The 19,122-nt window shown below is 44.4% G+C and overlaps 1 protein-coding gene across 1 annotated transcript in view; it reads left to right on the top strand.

Annotated features, from left to right (window-relative positions):
- Positions 1-19,122, top strand: part of CNNM1 (cyclin and CBS domain divalent metal cation transport mediator 1) — a 300,200-nt gene that overhangs the window by 192,419 nt on the left and 88,659 nt on the right. Inside the window, exon 7 of the mRNA XM_030204797.1 lies at positions 12,432-12,592. Coding sequence (XP_030060657.1) covers positions 12,432-12,592 — 161 coding nt within the window. The remainder of the gene's footprint in view (positions 1-12,431; positions 12,593-19,122) is intronic.

Below are 19,122 nucleotides of genomic sequence, written 5' to 3' on the forward strand. Positions count from 1 at the left end.
TCCGCCTCTCTTGCACTGCTATGGAATAGTCTTGGAATACTTTTATGGGTGAGCCTTCAAAGGTCAATGTGGCCCACTTCAGTCGGGCCCCTCGCAAGATTTCTTCTTTATGCACAAAATTGTGTACCTTTACAATTACAGCCCTTGGCCTTGTTCCTGTATTGTTCCGCTTCCCCAATCGGTGCGCGCGCTCCAGGCACAACGGCCCTACACTATCAGAGAGTGCGAATTCTGACTTGAGCCACCGCTCGAGCTGAAAGGAGAGGGAGCGGTCCGGAACCGACTCAGGTACTCCAATTATTCGGAGGTTCGACCTCCTAGATCGATTTTCCAGATCGTCAAGATGCTGAGTAAGAGCTCCAAGCTCGCGCTGCAGGTCTTTTATCTCGGACGCCTTAGCTGATTCAGTATCTTCAATTTCAGAAACTCGCACTTCTAATTCCCTGGTCCTTCGGGTCGTTTCATCCAAGCGCGTTTCCATTCCCGTTATTTGTTTGGAAAGCTTAGAAAACTGCGGTGCCAGGGCAGATTGTACTGCTTCTGTTAGTTGAGACAGCTGTGCTGGGGTAAATGCTGGAACACCGTCTGGCTTCGGGCTCGCCGCCATCTTGTTCTCTCCCTGCCCGCGTTGTTTTTCGGCCTCTTTCTTTGCCGTCCTGGTCGACATCACCCGCTGTTCGCGCAATACAAAGTGGTCCATAAACTTTGCTGCTGAGTAGTGCCCAGGATTTGTTCGTTCCCGAATTTTGTTGTTTCTGGTGGATTTAAGGGGGGGGGGGGGGCTAACCCAGGAGAAAGCCAAGACACGTCTGCTCTCTCTCTCAGTCCATCACGTGATCTCCAAAATGGACTTTTTATTTTGGATGGGCGCCCATTTTGGCCACCGTCCCCCCTTGCAATAATAAAAACGTCTTTTTTGGCAGTGCTTCACTCAGCTGAGAGACCTGGAAGTCTCTGAGCCAATCATAGCTTGTTTAGCTCTGCTAAACGTGTTGTGATTGGCTCCGGGACCTCCAGGTCTCTCAGCTTAGTGAAGCACTGCCAAAAAAAGACGTTTTTATTATTGGGGGGGGGGAGGCGGCCAAAATGGGCGTTTTTTTTGGATGGGCGTCTTCAACTGCACTGTCCTCTGGATAGAGTTGCATCGGAGGGGATGAGCAGCGCGTTGTCTTTGGGGGGGTGGGGGGGATGACGGCCAAAATAGACGTTTTTATTATTGCACTGACGAGCACTTGACTTTTTTCCCCGATTTTTTGGTTTTTTTTTTCACTTTTGTAGCAGTTTTTCGATCCCGCGCAGCCCCAACGAGAGATACAGACCTCTCATTAGATTTTCCAGCGTTAAGGCAATCGGAAAAGGTTAGTGCATCTCATTACAATAGGGTTTCTACACAATTTACTCATCTGCATTCCGTTTTCGTTAGCTGCTACCGTCGTCAGAAAAAAGTCTTTAGTGCATGCCAGGGTTTACTACTTGCTTGTTAATGGCTCGTTAAGTTTAGTGCATCTTGCCCTAAGGGAAGACAAAGAAACAAAGAAGCAATGTGCTTACCAGCATCTACAGCTGGAAAGGGAGAGGACAGGCAGATTGAGAGGCAGCAGACTCAGCTGCATAGCAGTGAGATAATTAGGGACAATGCTGGCTTCTATAAGGACTCTCAGAATTAACAGACAAGAATTACAAACACAGGGAACAGAACAGGGAAAACAGGAACAGAGCTTGGCTTAAACACAGCGCTTAACTATAGCAAGAGTCAAAAGCAGGGCTAGACTAAAAGCAGGAGCCAAAGGTAGAGTTAAACAGACACCAAGGGCAGGGTGTGTCTCTAGAGCCAGGCCTTCAGGATCAAGGTTCAAAAGCAAACTCACAGAAACATAACAAAGCATTGAAACACAAGACTCAGGGAAATACAGAACAGACCTTCAGGAACAAAGCTAAACAGGGCTATGACCTATACAGGTCACACAGTGGCAAATTAAGAGACCCCCTTGCAAAGACCATGTAGGAAAGCTCCCTGGGTCCTTATAAAGGAATAGGCTGATGATGTCACAAGTAGGAAATGAAGCAGAAGCAGGGAGACTAAAGCGAGGCTTGGCTTCAGGGACACCAAAGCGAGGCTTGGCTAATAGGAAGAACAACAACAGGAAATGAAGCAGAAGCAGGGACACCAAAGCGAGGCTTGGCTTACAGGAAGAACAACAGTAGGGAAAAAGGCAAACTGGAGAGGTCACAGAGCTAGATACAGAGAAACAGTAGGTCTGAACATAATGGCACGGCCACAACCGTGACATCTATGGATTTTTCCTTTAGGAAGCCGTCCAAACCTTTTTTAAACTCTGCTAAGCTAACTGCCTTTACCACATTCTCTGGTAATGAATTCCAGAGTTTAATTACACATTGAGTGAAGAAAAAATTTCTCCGATTCATTTTAAATTTACTACATTGTAGCTTCATCGCATGCCCCCTAGTCCTAGTATTTTTGGAAAGCGTAAACAGACGCTTCACTTCTACCCATTCAACTCCACTCATTATTTTATAGACCTCTATCATATCTCCCCTCAGCCACCTTTTCTCCAAGCTGAAGAGTCCTAGCCGCTTTAGCCCTTCCTCACAGGATATTGTCCCATCCCCTTTATCATTTTCGTCACCCTTCTCTGCACCTTTTCTAATTCCACTATATCTTTTTTGAGATGCAGCGACCAGAATTGAACACAATATTCGAAGTGCAGTCGCACCATGGAGTGATACAAAGGCATTATAATATCCTCATTTTTGTTTTCCATTCCTTTCCTAATAATACCTAACATTCTATTTGCTTTCTTAGCCGCAGCAGCACAATGAGGAGAAGGTTTCGACATATTAACGATGACATCTAGATCCCTTTCTTGGTCTGTGACTCTTCACGTGGAACCTTGCATGATGTAGCTATAATTCGGGTTCCTCTTTTCCACATGCATCACTTTGCACTTCCTTACATGAAATGTCATCTGCCATTTAGACGCCCACTCTCCCAGTCTCATAAGGTCCTCTTGTAATTTTTCACAATCCTCCTGCGATTTAACGACTTTGAATAACTTTGTGTCATCAGCAAATTTAATTACCTCACTAGTTACTCCCATCTCTAGGTCATTTTTAAATATGTTAAAAAGCAGCTGTCCCAGCACAGAGCCCTGGGGAACCCCACTAACTTCCCTTCTCTATTGAGAATACTGATCATCTAACCCTACTCTCTGTTTTCTATCTTTTAACCAGTTTTTAATCCACAATAGAACACTACCTCCTATCCCATGACTCTCCAATTTCCTCTGGATTCTTTCATGAGGTACTTTGTCAAATGCCTTTTGAAAATCCAGATACACAATATCAACTGACTCAACTTTATCCACATGTTTGTTCACCCCTTCAAAGAAATGTAGTAGATTGATGAGGTAAGATTTCCCTTCACTAAATCCATATTAACGTTGTCTCATTAATCCATGCTTTTGAATATGCTCTGTAATTTTGTTCTTTATAATAGTCTCTACAATTTTGCCCGGCACTGACGTCAGACTCACCGGTCTATAATTTCCCGGATCTCCCCTGGAACCTTTTTAAAATATCGGTGTTACATTGGCCACCCTCCAATCTTCCGGTACCACGCTCGATTTTCAGGATGAATTACATATTACAATAGCTCCGCAAGTTCATTTTTCAGTTCTGTCAGTACTCTGGGATGAATACCATCCGGTCCAGGAGATTTGCTACTCTTCAATTTGTAGAACTGCCCCATTACATCCTCCAGGTTTATAGAGAATTCATTCAGTTTTTCTGACTCGTTAGCTTTGAATACCATTTCTGGCATTGGTATCTCACCCAAATCTTCCTCGGTGAAGACCGAAGCAAAGAATTCATTTAATCTCTCCGCTACAGCTTTGTCTTCGCTGATCGTCCCCTTTTACTCCTCGGTCATCTAGTGGTCCAACCGATTCTTTTTCCGGCTTCCTGCTTTTAATATACCTAAAAAACGTTTTACTATGTGTTGTGCAGTCTTTTTTCGAAGTCCCTCTTAGCGTTCCTTATCAGCGCTTTGCATTTGAATTAACATTCCTTGTGCTGTTTCTTATTATTTTCAGTCGGTTCCTTCTTCCATTTTCTGAAGGATTTTCTTTTAGCTCTAATAGCTTCCTTCACCTCACTTTTTAACGATCCTGCCCAGACGCTGGAGACGGTCCAGAGCAGAGATGCGGCTCCTGACCTACCTCGTGGCCGCAGAGCTGCCCTGCCCAAACCCAATTCCTACCCTTTCTCAGGACAGACAGACAAGCCCACCTGTGAGAGACGAGCGGCCGGCGGACTTCCTCCGTCGATCCTCCCCAGACGCTGGAGACGGCTTTCATCCAGCCCAGGATCACAGCGAAGCTCTGGACAACGGCGCCCTTCTTTGACCCGGCATCACAGGCTGGAGGTAGCACCCCCGCACACGCTCCGAGACGAGGGAAGTGCCAAACAACTGACCACCCGCCAAGACCAAACGGAGCGGCGGAAAAGTGGAGCACCGCGCGCCGGGAGATCGCCTCAAGGTGAAACCCTGACAGTGACCCCGCGACCGTACCGACCCCAAGGCCGACCAGTGCGAACCCACATCGATAACAGCGGCTGCGGAGCGAGAGGCCCGCACCCACCCCACAAGAAGCCAGAGCCCTTGCATCTGCCTGCATGATCCTTCCTCTTACCTGCACTGTGGTTTGTCTCGTTGAGATCCCTGCCTCTGACCAGTGATACTGCTCTCAGAGTCAAGGAATCTCAGGACCCTGGAACACCTCTTCTGTGTACTGACCACGCTGCCCCAGTCCAACCAGACCAAGCCAGAGGCAACGTGCAGGTGAGCAAGAGAAACGCTCTGATTGAAACAGGGCGCATCCAACATTGTGCCTCCTGTAAATACAACAAAGAAAATGTTCCAATCAATGTGGAAACTCAAAAGAGTAAAACCTTTCTTCCCAAGGGAAATATTTCGCAACCTGGTACAATCAATGGTGCTAAGTCACCTAGACTACTGCAATGCACTCTATGCTGAATGCAAAGAACAAATCATCAAGAAGCTTCAAACAGCCCAAAACACTGCAGCCAGACTCATATTTAGTAAAATAAAATACGAAAGTGCCAAACCCCTAAGAGAAAAACTACACTGGCTCCCACTTAAAGATCATATTACGTTCAAAATCTGCACCCTGGTTCATAAAATCATTTACGGAGAGGCCCCGGTTTACATGTCAGACCTCATAGACTTACCACCCAGGAACATTAAAGATCAGCACGCACATTCCTGAACATCCATTTCCCCAGCTTCAAAGGACTAAAATACAAATTAACCTATGCATCCAGCTTTTCCTACATAAGCACGCAGTTATGGAATGCATTACCACTCGCTGTGAAAAAAATGCGTGACCTAACCAACTTTCGTAAATCACTGAAGACCTACCTCTTCAACAATGCATATCGCAACGATCCATCCTAATTACCAGACAACGAAACTCAAGCCTGAACTGAATAAAACCTAACTCTCTATACTGGACTACCAAAGCCTACTCTACCATGAATGAACTTTAACGCAATACCACCTTATCTGTTATTCCGAATATGAACTCTTTATACTTGATTGCTTAATCTACTATGTCAATCATGATCTTTGATGTAAAACCACTTGTATCTCTCACTCCGGAATGGCGAGCGCCATGACGGAACAATGTAAGCCACATTGAGCCTGCAAATAGGTGGGAAAATGTGGGATACAAATGCAGCAAATAATAATAACTATGCCGACTGTCATTTGGTCTTCCATCCTCCTTTTTTAGTACGCAGAATATATTTGACTTGGGCTTCCAGGATGGTGTTTTTGAACAGCATCCACGCCTGATGTAAATTTTTGACCCTCGCAGCTGCTCCTCTAAGTTTTTTTTCACCGTTCTTCTCATTTTATCATAGTCTCCTTTTTTAAAGTTAAACGCTAACGTATTTGATTTCCTGTGTATACTTGCTTCAAAGCTAATATCAAATCCGATCATATTATGACCACTGTTATCAAGCGGCCCCAGCACCATTACCTCCCGCACCAGATCATGCGCTCCACTAAGGACTAGGTCTAGAATTTTTCCTTCTCTCATCGGCTCCTGTACCAGCTGCTCCATAAAGCAGTCCTTGATTTCATCAAGGAATTTTACCTCCCTAGCGTGCCCTGATGTTACTTTTACCCAGTAAATATTGGGGTAATTGAAATCACCCATTATTATTGTGTTGCCCAGTTTGTTTGCGTCCCTAATTTCCTTTAACATTTCTGCATCTGCCTGTTCATCCTGGCCAGGCGGACGGTAGTACACTCCTATCACTATCCTTTTCCCCTTTACACATTGAATTTCAATCCATAGTGATTCTAAGATGTGTTTTGTTTCCTGCAGAATTTTCAATCTATTTGATTCAAGGCTCTCCTTAATATACAATTCTACCCCTCCACCAATTCAATCCACCCTATCACTACCATATAATTTGTACCCCGGTATGTCAGTGTCCCACTGGTTATCCTTCTTCCACCAGGTCTCAGAGATGCCTATTATATCTAATTTTTCATTTAGTGCAATATATTCTAACTCTCTCATCTTATTTCTTAGGCTTCTGGCATTCACATATAGACATTTCAAACTATGTTTGTTGTTCCTGTTTACATCATGCTCAGTACTTGACAGTATTAATTTGCAATCTTTTGTCTAATTTTATTTTTATTTAAGGACACCTGATCTACTACGGTGTCTTTTGCAACCTCACTATTGGGATACCCTATCTTCCCTGTTTTGGTGATGTCTTTGAAAGATACCTTATCCCGAACCATGTGCTTTTGAGCGATTGTTGGCCTTCCCCCAGTTTCTAGTTTAAAAGCTTCTCTATCTCCTTTTTAAATGCCGATGCCAGCAGCCTGGTCCCACCCTGGTTAAGGTGGAGCCCATCTTTTCAGAATAGGCTCCCCCTTCCCTAGAGTGTTGCCCAGTTCCTAACAAATCTAAAACCCTCCTCCCTGCACCATCGTCTCATCCATGTATTGAGACTCCGGAGCTCTGCCTGTGTCTTGGGCCCTGCGTGTGGAACGGGTAGCATTTCAGAAAATGCAACCCTAGAGGTTCTGGATTTTAGTTTGCTACCTAAGAGCCTAAATTTGGCTTCCAGAACTTCTCTCCCACATTTTCCTATGTCATTGGTACCCACATGTACCAAGACAGCCGACTCCTCCCCTATCTAGATGACGCGTGAGGTCCGCCACCTTCGCACCAGGCAGGCAAGTCACCAGGCAATCCTCACGTCCACCACCCACCCAGCTATCTATATGCCTAATGATCGAATCACCAACTATAACAGCCATCCTAACCCTTCTCTCCCGGGCAGCACGTGGAAACATATCCTCGGTGCAAGAGGATAGTAAATCCCCTGGTGGGCAGGTCCTGACTACAGGAATACTTCCTACTTCACCAGGGTGATGCTCTCCTTCTAGGAGACCTCCCTTTTCCAAGGTAGCACAGGGGCTACCAGACTGGAGGTAGGTCCTCCTCTATGTACCTCTCTGTCTCCCTCAGCTCCACCAAGTCTGCTACTCTAGCCTCAAGAGAATGGACACATTCTCTGTGAGCTAGGAGCTGTTTACATCGGGCACACACATATGACATCTCACCAACTGGGAGATAATCATACATTTGACACTCAATGCAGAAGACTGGATAGCACCCCTCTCGCTGCTGGACTGCTGACTCCATCTTAGTATGTTTGAGTTTTTCAATAATTTAAAACTTGCTAAAGTATTAAGAATATTAGCCTAATATAAAAATGTCTTTTAGTTTATATAGTATATTGTATTATTTATTTAGTGTTTCCTTCTTAGATGGTAATGAAATGTATTTAAAACTCTGTAAGAGCACTCCTTGCTTGTTACCCTAATTACAATAGCTGACTATAAATGAAGAGTTGTCCTAGGAGTGGGAAGACTAAACTAGATCCTGCAGTGCCTGCTAGAGTCTATCTGTTAATGCTGTGGTACAAAGTTCAAGTTTTAAAACTAAAGGGAAAAGACTATGGAGTTTAGTTGATAAAATTTGCTTTTCTTATATTTTTATTTTGCCTATCACTAACCAACAATTCCTCCTTTAAACCCCAGTCTTTAAGTTCCCAAAGCACAACGCAAAATAGTGTTCACTTACCAGAGAAATGTCCTCTTCTCTCAGAACTTCACAGAATGTTTGATGATTATCAGACTGTATCTTAAAATGTTAAGTCCTTACATTATTCAGCCAATCATAAAATTCCATCAATCTTCTTTCATCTCCTCTCCACAACAAAAAGACATTGTTGATGTACCTCTTAGAGAACACCAGTTCTGACTGATATGGATGATCATACACAAACTTTTTTAAAAATTTTGCTACGTATAGATTCACCAAGTCTGGCTGTAGCACAGATCTGTTGATAATAAGACATTTGAAATGAAAAATAATTCCTGGTTAATGCAAAAGTAGCCAAGATGGTAGTGAGGAAATTTGGAATACGATGGAAATTTTTCCTATCCTTGAGAGCATCCTCAATTATGCAAAGAGTTCCATTTACATCATCTAGTTTTCTTTTTTTATGACACCTTCACTGTGTTTTGCTGTAGCTTAATTGCCATTTCTTTTTTTTTTTTTTTTTGTTACATTTGTACCCCGCGCTTTCCCACTCATGGCAGGCTCAATGCGGCTTACATATTGTATACAGGTACTTATTTGTACCTGGGGCAATGGAGGGTTAAGTGACTTGCCCAGAGTCACAAGGAGCTGCCTGTGCCTGAAGTGGGAATTGAACTCAGTTCCTTAGTTCCCCAGGACCAAAGTCCTCCACCCTAACCACTAGGCCACTCCTCCACTCCCAGTTTTTCTTACCCAGTTTTTGAACTTAAAAATATTTCACACATTTAGATTCCAGAAATTATCTCCCTCTATAAATGAGCACTTTCTCAGCTTCCATTGCTCTTTATTTGTGCATGTACAGACTCTGCACCTTCCCTCCCAAGCTCTCCTTATTGTTCCAGCAAGTCCATCAGCAGTGTCCGGGGAGCTCCAACCACAGCCAACAGAAAAAGAACAAGCAGTGCAAAGCAAGAGTCAGCTCCTGAACTAAAAATACCAGAGTTTATTAAGAAGGCCCCTTTAGTCCCTTTTCTAAAGTTTTGCAATTTCTGTACGTTTACCACAAAAATTATCATGTAAGAACTGCAAAGCCTGTGCGGTAAATGCAGGGGGCATGCCTGCATCTGCCCTGGATTTAGCGCACAGGTCACACAGTTAATGCATGACCACCGTGTTACATGTCTGAGCAGATATTGCAGGCCATCTGCGCTATCAGCAGGCCATTTAACACACTGGACAGCTACCCGCATCACCCATTCTTGCTTCCCCTCCCAATGTCAGATTTCCCTCACTGATGTTGAATCACCCCTGCCTCCAGAAACACAACACCCCCTTGAGACAACACCTCCCATTCACACCTGGCATTCCCTGATCAAGGCCTGACACACCTCAGTCACACCAACCCCTCCCGCCCCCATGAAGACCTGACTTCTTACAGTTGCATCTGACACCCCTTGATCAAGGCCCAACACTTCCCAATCACCCTCCCCCACAAACCTAAGACCCCCTCCATGCGACTCCAAATCTCACCTCCTGACACCAAAACCATGCTCCCAGTGCCCTACCCTCTCTCCTCCCTTCTCCCATTAAAACAAGAGCATGCACAGCGCGACTGGAAACAGGAGAGAAGGCAAGTACGAGACCAGCATGGGACAGATAAACGCTTCAAGTGGCGGGGGTTGGGGTCGGGGACCCCCGCCAGCCAAACCGGGGGCCCCAGATCCAATTTGGGGGGACCAGACCCCCGTGGCCCCCATAGCTACGCCACTGGTCTGCACACCATACGTGATCAGTGGAGGTTAAGGTGCTCATATTCAAAGCACGTAGACTTACAAAGTTACTAAGGGGTCATTTTGAAAAGATAAAAACATCCAAAAAGTGGTATAAATCTGCATTTGGACGTTTTACTCATAAAAACATCCACATTTGTATTTTTGAAACCAATTTTTAAACATTTTCTATGAAGTCCATGAGAAGTGCATTCAAATCAGAAGGGGGCATGTTAAGGGTGGGATCTGGGTGTTCCTAACACTTGGACATTCTTCTGCCATAGTGGATCAAAGTAAAAACATCGAAGGCTGTAAGTTGGACATTTTGGTCTACACCTGTTTTATTAACCCATAAGCCACAAAAAGTGCCCTAAATGTCTAGATAACTGCAGGAATTTTTATTTATTGCATTTGTATCCCACATTATCCCACCCTCTTACTCCTTCAGTAGTCACTGACCCCCTCCCACCTTGCAAAGATGTAAATGAAACAGTACATACCAGCCTCTATGACAGCTTTAGATGTTATGGCCAATCCTGTTAGAGCAGCAAGCAGGTTCCTGGAATAGCCTGGTGGTGGGTGCAGTGTACTGTAGAGAAGGCTATTGTAGTGGTGTATAGTTGGATAGAGTAGGTTTTTTTGTGGGTTTTGAAGGGCTCACCATACAATATAAGGGAGTAATGGTGAGATGTGTACCTAGGACCTTTTATGTAAAGTCTACTGCAGTGCCCCCTAGGATGCCCCACTGCTCTGCTGGAATGCCTGTGTGGTTAGTCTACTAGGAAATCTGGCTCCTCCTATGTCCCAATTGCTTGATGTTGTGCATTTTTACTTAGACTTTTTTTTTTTTTTGGGGGGGGGGGGGGGGGGGGGAGGAATAGTCCAAAAAGATAGACATACTAAGCACAGCAACATCTAGGAAAAGGTCATATTCAAAGAAAAAAAGATAAGACGTTTTTCTGGTTTGAAAATGGTCATTTTCACTATTTGATTTTTGGATGTTTTCATGCAAAACGTCTAAAGTCGGATTTAGATGTCATATCAAAAATGCCCCTCATAGTAACCTATGTAACTTTGTAAGTCTATGTGCTCTGAAAATGAGTCTCTTAAAGCTTTGACTCAGACCTGTAGCACTTTCATCCATACCATTAGATCGGTGATTTTCAACCATTTTCATCTTGCAGCACACTGACAAGGCGCAAAAATTTCAAGGCACACCATCAGTTTTTTAAGGATGTATTTTATCACTTAAATGAGTATTAAGATTATGTTTAAAGTTCAATAATTAAAATTTTAATCATTGTATTATCTTTATAGCCACAAATAACATGCATTCAAAAGCAACAATTTTAAAGCGAATACCACCCTTCCACCACTACCACCACCACCTTCTTAAAAGAAAAAAAAAGGCTTAGAAGTTCTTTCTATATATCTGCAACTTTGGTGACAAATGAAAACAGATGCAATTGGAGAACTGCACTTGGTTCCATGTGCCATCAAATATATTATCCCCCACAAGACCTTCTAACCCTAACCCTAAGCATACCAAAGGCCTGAATTTGACATCCTGTGCTCATGTCCCCTCAAAAGATACACTGTATGGAGGCTTGATACAATGTTAATCCATACAATTACGGTAAAAAATGTCAACAAGTCTTATGTACAGTTAACATAAAGCTCTCCCTGGTCTAATACTAAGTAGAAACGAATTAGGAGAGTTCAGATTAAATTAATTTGGTCAGACTCTGCAAAAAAAAAAAACAACCCAAAAACGAAAGGATAAATTTTTCAGTGAAAAAAACTGAAAATTATGAGGAAATTCCTAGCTGTGTAAACCTAAAATTCTTAGAATTGAACTAATTAAATAAGGCTTATCTATCAATCTTGCCTTTAGGGGACAGACACCAGCATTGTGTGAATTCTCAGTATTTGCAGTCAGTACATCTGTATAGTGCCGGCACACGTCTCACCTTTTTTTCTGCAGCAGTCAGTGTTGGCTGCAGCGAGCAGCAATTCAGACAGCCTGCTGTTCCCAACCTGAGCCCTGTCTCTAATGCTTCCCGCCTATGCGGAAGCAGGAAGTTACATCAGAGTGTAAACTAGGAGGTTGGCGCAAGCAAGCTGTCTGAATCGCTGCCGACCAGTACAGAAGAAAACTAATGCTTCATTAGATAATGCCACCCACAAGTGTAACTGACTTGTACTTCAATCCATAGAGAGCACAAGTTACAAATAAGTGACTTAGTTGTATTGAAAACACCAAGGTTTAGGAAGGTAAAATCGCTCTGTAATAATGTCATTAAACAATAGCATTGAGAAATCATACAGCAGATGAGTGTAGTCTCTTTTGTTCTTGTTTCTGTTGCCTAAAGATTCCATATGAGACTGTCAATAACACCCTTCTTTCCTTCTCTTCCCTCTTTTTCCTTGTGCCTGTGCTGTTTTCTTGTTTTGTCTGCTCTCTCCTCTTTGTTCACTGTTATAGTAAACAGATCCCCTTCTCGCTGCAGTGGTTTAAATCGATCAGAATCTCCAAACAGAGAACGCAGTGATTATGGGGGCAGCACCAACCAGTTAAACAGCAGCAACAACCTCTACACACCTGATTATTCTGTGCATATCTTATGTGATGTGCAGTTTGTTAAGGTAATGGATAATAGAGCACAGCCTCTCCTTTTCCTTCATAGGTTTGCACCTAAATATTGGTGATTGTAATGCAGTTTCACTAAACTGTGATGAACATGTCTGAACCCAGAAACAATGAATGACTTGGAAAGAAATAAATTAGACATAAATGTAATAATAAAACAGACACTGGGGAAAAACCCTAGCAATACACAAAAATGGAGGGTATATAGAAATTTGTTATGTTGCCATAGGTTGTGCGCACTCTTACCATCTCTCTTCCTTCACATATGCATAGACTAGGCAGTTAATGCAGCATGGTAGCAATGCATTTTATTTAAATGCAGAAAGTTAAATTGCAAAAAGAGCATTTAAAATGTTTTTGAATGCTTTGTGCTTGTGAAGAAATGTTTTTTAAATATGATTAAAATGTGTAATCTCTAGTTACAAAAATAAATACTGGGGAATCTCGACATATTGCAGTGGTAATAGTGCTAATTCTGTTTTCAGACTTTAACAGAAAATTGGGCTTACTTTATATTGCTCTTCAATAAGATTGGACACGGACAAAATGAATCATTATTCCAGGTCACACTGAAATCAGAGTACAAAACATTCATATTATTTACCAGACCAATTTCAAACAGAAAATACGAAGATGACAGTAGGGCAGTGGTTTTTAAACCTGGTCCTGGAGGTACTCCAGCCAGTCAGGTTTTCAGGATATCCACAATGAATATTCATGAGAGAGATTTGCATGCAGTGCCTCCACATGCAAACCTCTGTCATGAATATTCATTGTGGATAGCCTGAAAACCTGACTGGCTGGGGTACCTCCAGGCATTGGAGCCGACTCTGTGGGTGCTTGAGCACCCCCAATATTGAGAAAATTCCTTGTATGTGTTGTATATTAGTACTACAGCTATGAGCCTTGATTTAAGGCCTGACTTTGGTTCAGGATCCAAAATGAGAGAAAAACCTTATAGGCCTATGACTCTAACCTGAACTCCAGTGTGACTGCAGAACTCATGATCTGTTTTGACACTCTCGTGCAGCAGAAGGAGGAAAGGGCATAAGTGGGAAAGAACAGAGTAGCATCGTTTAGCAACAGTGTGGTCACAAATGTTCTTGAAAAACAGAAGAAAGATGGTTTCTCAGGAAAATGACTTAGATTCCCAGTAAGAGCTGGTCTATTGCTAGCTTTTCCAGTAAAATACTAACCAACTCATTACCATAGCCAATCAGTGTTAACCATTATATTAGCATAGATCCAATAAGATGTGATTACTGTCATATTACCTGTATCCTGAATGGGCATATAAAAATGAGTGTACTTCCTACTTCAAGCCAGAGAGACAGCTACAGAGCTGCTCTCCCATGAGAAACCAATCTTTTGCATCTGAACTGGCAAGTAATCCAATTGCTTTCTCATGAGTAACTTTGAGTCCACTAATTGGCTTTGAGTGGTAAAATATAACATTAAAGACTCAGACCCAGAAAACACCTATGTGTAGCTGGGGTACTATATTCCAATAACCATTTGATTGTATATGTCTCTTGTACATTCTTTGGAGTCTCAGATATAGAGATAATTTTATATAAAAATATTCTGTACTCCTAGTGAGATATCACTGATCAGTTAATTGTACAAATACATGATGAGATATTTAATAAAGAGCAAACTGATGCAGCCTTGGTGGTTTATGTAAGTATTAGTGGGTGGTCCACTATATTGGGAGGGGTAAAAACACCTAAATAAAAACAGTGTCCAGGGAGGGGTAATTTCCATTGGGCTTAGCACCCCTAATAATTTTGAAAAGTTGGCTCCTATGCCTCCAGGGCCAGGTTTGGGAACCACTGCAGTAGGGGTTTAGGAGCACAATCCTTACTATTTTGTGTGCTGCCTATTTCCAAACCAGATTAATTCTAGCAGAGGTAGGCACATTCTTGTTTAAAGGGCAATTTTCAAAGCCATTTCTATTTTACTTGTGGAAATGAGCTTTTTTTGAAAACTGTCCACCAAATAATGGGGTTGCTAACACGGGAGTTTCATCATACTACTGTCTACTGCGCTATAAAGGGAGCCTTTGCATTAACCCCCCCCCCCCCCCCCCCCCCCCCCACACACACATTAATTGCTTAACACAGAAGAAGGTGGGATCTGGTTATGTCATTGGTAGGCAGAGGTTTGGCTGGCTGTGACAGCTAATGCTTTGGTCTGTACTGCACACTAGCTGTCACAACTACCAATAGCTCAGCCAAACTTATTGCCAACTCATGAGGAAAAGTAAATGCAGCTGTGCCACTGGCAGGCCCCCTAACCTCCCAGTTTCCCTCCCAAGTTGCCCAACCCCAACAACAGCACCAGTGAACCCTGACACCAGACCTAGCACTTCCCAAGCCAGAACCCAGACCTCCCCCCACTTCACTCCCTGCCCCTCCAGTCAAATCCCCACCCTGTCCCACCCCCCAGTCCAACACCACCCACCCACTGCCAGAAAAGGCCTGCCCTACCACAGACTCGGCCCCCTGTCACAGATGCCCCACCTCCTTCCCTACCCTCCCAGGACCTACTTGAGATTATGCATAAGGGGTATGTCAACTGTATTTATGACTGTTCCTCTGTGCTGCTGCCTGGGTTGGAACCTCCTCCAAAATTATGTTTCTGTTTATTAAAAACTCGCTATATGACATATTCCAAACATATGGATCTAAGTGGCTTAAAATGACTCCTGCCAATTTAGCGGTTATTTTGCAGTACTATCACTAAGGCTCATCTTTCCGTATATGGCTAGATGACCTCCCCCCCCCCCCCCCCCCCCCCGATCACTTGTATTGTAAGACTGCCACTAGGGAGCAGGTACTGTTTTGGAGGAGGTGCTGTCCCCAGCAGTGGAGAGGGTCCACTGTCGCTCAGGGTAACATACCTTGTTTGCAGCCTTCCCGTGGCTGAAGGGTAGTTAGTGGGGGCAGAGCTTCTGTGGTGGGCGTAGGAATGGTGGTAGGCAGGGTTGTACTGGGGGAAATAGGGTGAGGGTAGTCATGGGTCTTGACGGGAGAGGGCAGGATGTGAGTTGGGGGGGGTGCTTCTGTTTTGGAGAAGGCTGGGTCTTGTGTCGGAGCATAGGGTTGGGTGGGGGGCCAATTTGGGAGGGAGGACTATGTAAGGGACAGTGGGGAGCACTGAGTGGCTTGCTACAGGGCTCTGTCCTGCACTGTGTGCTCCCACGCTTTTATGTACTGCATACAATGCAATGCCTTTGTGGTTATCTTCTGCCCCGTGCAGTAAATGCAGGGTAGGTGGTGACCACGCCCCCTCTATATTGTATTTCCCTCTTTCCTATTGATATTGTATTTCCACACAGATTCCTTTTCTTTCAAGTAAGTCTTGTATGTCGGTTTTTCTCTTCTTCTCCTTTCTCCTATATGCTGCCTAGATAGCCTGCTCTGTTAGGCAGGATAGAATGTTTTTAATAAACTTGATTTACCACACAGTCATTTTTGCATTAACCATGTGATAAGTATAAAATTTACTGCAGTTTAGTAAGTGGGCCCCAATGTATATAATTTTCTCCGAGGACAAGCAGGCCATGTTATGCTCACATGTGGGTCACGTCATCCATGTTGCCCAGTGCGGAACGCTTTCACACCATATTAGCTTTAGGAGCACACACCAGCACCCCCATTATGCATGTGCGAGTGCCTTCCCGCCTTCCATGAGAGCACGGGACCAGCAGTCTCTCTTCACCCGTCATGAAGAGAGAACACGCTGTTCGTGGCTTCTCATATCGTCTGGTGCGTTGCTACTTTTACAGCAAGTTTTTCTGTCTTCCTTTGGGGTTCTTGGTTTTTTTTTTTTTTTTTGCCCATTTTGTTATTTTCTGTTTCAGGAGTCTTTCCTTCCCTCCTTCCTTTTTTGCCCACTTTTAAGTTTTCTTATTTTTTTCCATACTCACGAGGCCCACTTAGGCTTGAGCTCCAGTCAGGATTTTTTCCCCTCCTTCTTTTTTCTTGGTGATTTGCCCCTTTTTGGTATCACCATCAAGTTGTTTGATATGGCCATGGCAGTTTTTTCTTCCAAGTCATCAAAGGTTCCTAATAGGACCATCTCTAGAACTGACACTCATTCTTGGTATCGCCAGTGTTTGGGGCCAGAACATAGCCCTTCCAACTGTATTCTTTGTCTGCGTGTGCAGAAAAGAACCTGGCTGTCCAGAGAGAGAAACGTTTTGGAGCTGAGTCTGAAGATGTTGACATCGGCATCAGCACTTGCACCAGCATCAGGTGCACTAGTCCCCATGGCTGCTAGACCCATGTCTGACACTGGGAGTGGAAGTGCACCGAGCAGGTTTCCACCTGCTTCGGTGCCAGCTGCTGTGCATGGCCCCGGGGACCCTTCAGCATTAGACCCGACCCTGAAGACATGTGGAGATTCGACTCTGACCTCATTGGCATAGAAGAGTGTTGATGCTCGGCATCAGGCAAAGGCCATGAAGCACAATCATTGATCCCCCTCGATGTATGGTGCCAGGAGTACTGGGGAACTGAGGGTTCTGGTCCTCAAGAAACATCGGCTCCAGGAGGAGCATTTTCCCTCCATCAAGGAGAAGCCTAATCAGAGGTCATGGCATGCAGCCATGACTAGGCACTCACACTGACCCTGACAGTTCAGCAGGCTGTTTCTGACCCAAAGCCCGAGCCTTTCTGAATGTCAGCCCTCAATGAGTGAATTCAGGCCATGCTCCAAGAACATTTGGCAAGGTTTATCCAACAAAATGCTTTGGCATCTGGGGTACATGCCCCATCCATGCCTCTGTCTACTGCTTCACAGGGCCATCAGTCTGCAGTGAGGTCTCTGACACTGGTGCCAAGTGTAGTACCTGTGCCTACAGTCGCCTGGGCTGGTACCCCCCTCTACTTCAATGGAGGAAGCTTCGCTGGAGCCTACACCTCAACCCCCTTCCAGGCAAGGACATGGTTCATCTCGCGAGGCAGGCATGGTCTCAGCCCTCCCATGAAGAGTTCTTTGCTGATATCGACACAGAACACTCGTGAGTGTCTGAGGAGGATCCATGGTACTTCTCAGAGAAGTCGTCATATGGTATCCCTTCTGAACCCTCTCCACCTGAGCAAACAAGGAAGTCTCCACTTGAGAACCTTTCCTTCCCAGCTTTTCTGAGGGAGGTTGTGACTGCTATACCTATTCATTTGGAGATGGAGGATGAGCCCAAGGCTGAGATGTTTGAGGTCCTGAACTATGAGTCTCCTCCTAGAGAGACTGTGACGGTTCAGCTGCACAAGATCTTGCGATACATTCATGTGAAGAACTGGAATTCCCCTCTGTCAGGTCCTATCCTGCCCAAGAACATTGACTCCATATATCGAATCCAGAATTCCCCTGGGTTTGATAGGCCACTGTTGCCTCATCATTCCCTGGTGGTGGAATCTAAGCTCAAATGAGCCAGGAGTTGCAGAGACTTTGCTTTGATGCCCCTAAGTAGAGAAGCTTGAACCATGGACTCCTTTGGGAGGAAGATTTATCAGGCCTCTATGCTCATTTCCCGTATACAGTTACCCCAGCTCTATATGAGCTTTTTCTTGCAGAACTTGGTGCACAATATGACTGATTTGGTGGATTCTCTCCCACCAGAGTAGACTGAATCTCCTCGCCAGCTGACCAAGCAGCAGAAGGTGTGTCGTATGTTTCTGGCCATGGTGCTTTCAATACTTTTGATGTGGCATCCAGGATGTTTGCCTAGAGTATAACAATGCACAGACTCTCATGGCTGCATGTCTCTGACTTAGACCCGACGGTCCATCAGGAATTAGCAGATGCCATGTGCAGGGGGGATAAACTTTTTGGAGAGAAGATGGAGGAGATAGCCAACCTCATGAAAAAGCATACTGATTCCATCGATATTCTCTCCCGTCGATGCCTTTTGCACCCTCCTCATCCAGGAGGTTTTCGAGCAACTCGAAGAGAGGTCCCTACTGATCTCAGAGGCATAGATGCACTCCTTCTTCTCGCCCTCAGCAGGCTGAGCCACAGCACACTCATTCTCATCCCATAGTGTGTGCCTAAGGCCCAGCTGACTCCCCAGTCAAAATGGGTTGAGTTTTTGACTGGCTGCAGCAGAGCATAGCCACTATAACAGTGACTGTTCCAAATCACCTACCGGTGGGAGGAAGGCTGAATTTTTTCCAACAGAAAGGTGGCCCAATGTAACCTCTGACCGGTGAGTACTTCGAATAGTCTGTCTCGGTACACCCTTCATTGGTATCAAAAACCACCAAATTGTCCTCCGAGAACATCTTGCTTCAGCTCTCAATACAAGCAAACAGCAGAATATGTGAAGGCTCATACCCTGGCTCACAGAAGCACATAGTCACAGTCTGATTCAGAAGAGTCATCAGATTTTGAGCAAGCGCGTACCTACTACTACTACTAATCATTTCTATAGTGCTACTAGACATACGCAGCGCTGTACACATTATATGCAGGTACTTTCTTTGTCCCTAAGGCTTACAATCCTTAGTTTTTGTACCTGGGG

Source organism: Microcaecilia unicolor, chromosome 5, assembly GCF_901765095.1.
Source record: "Microcaecilia unicolor chromosome 5, aMicUni1.1, whole genome shotgun sequence".
NCBI classification, from domain to species: Eukaryota; Metazoa; Chordata; class Amphibia; order Gymnophiona; family Siphonopidae; genus Microcaecilia; species Microcaecilia unicolor.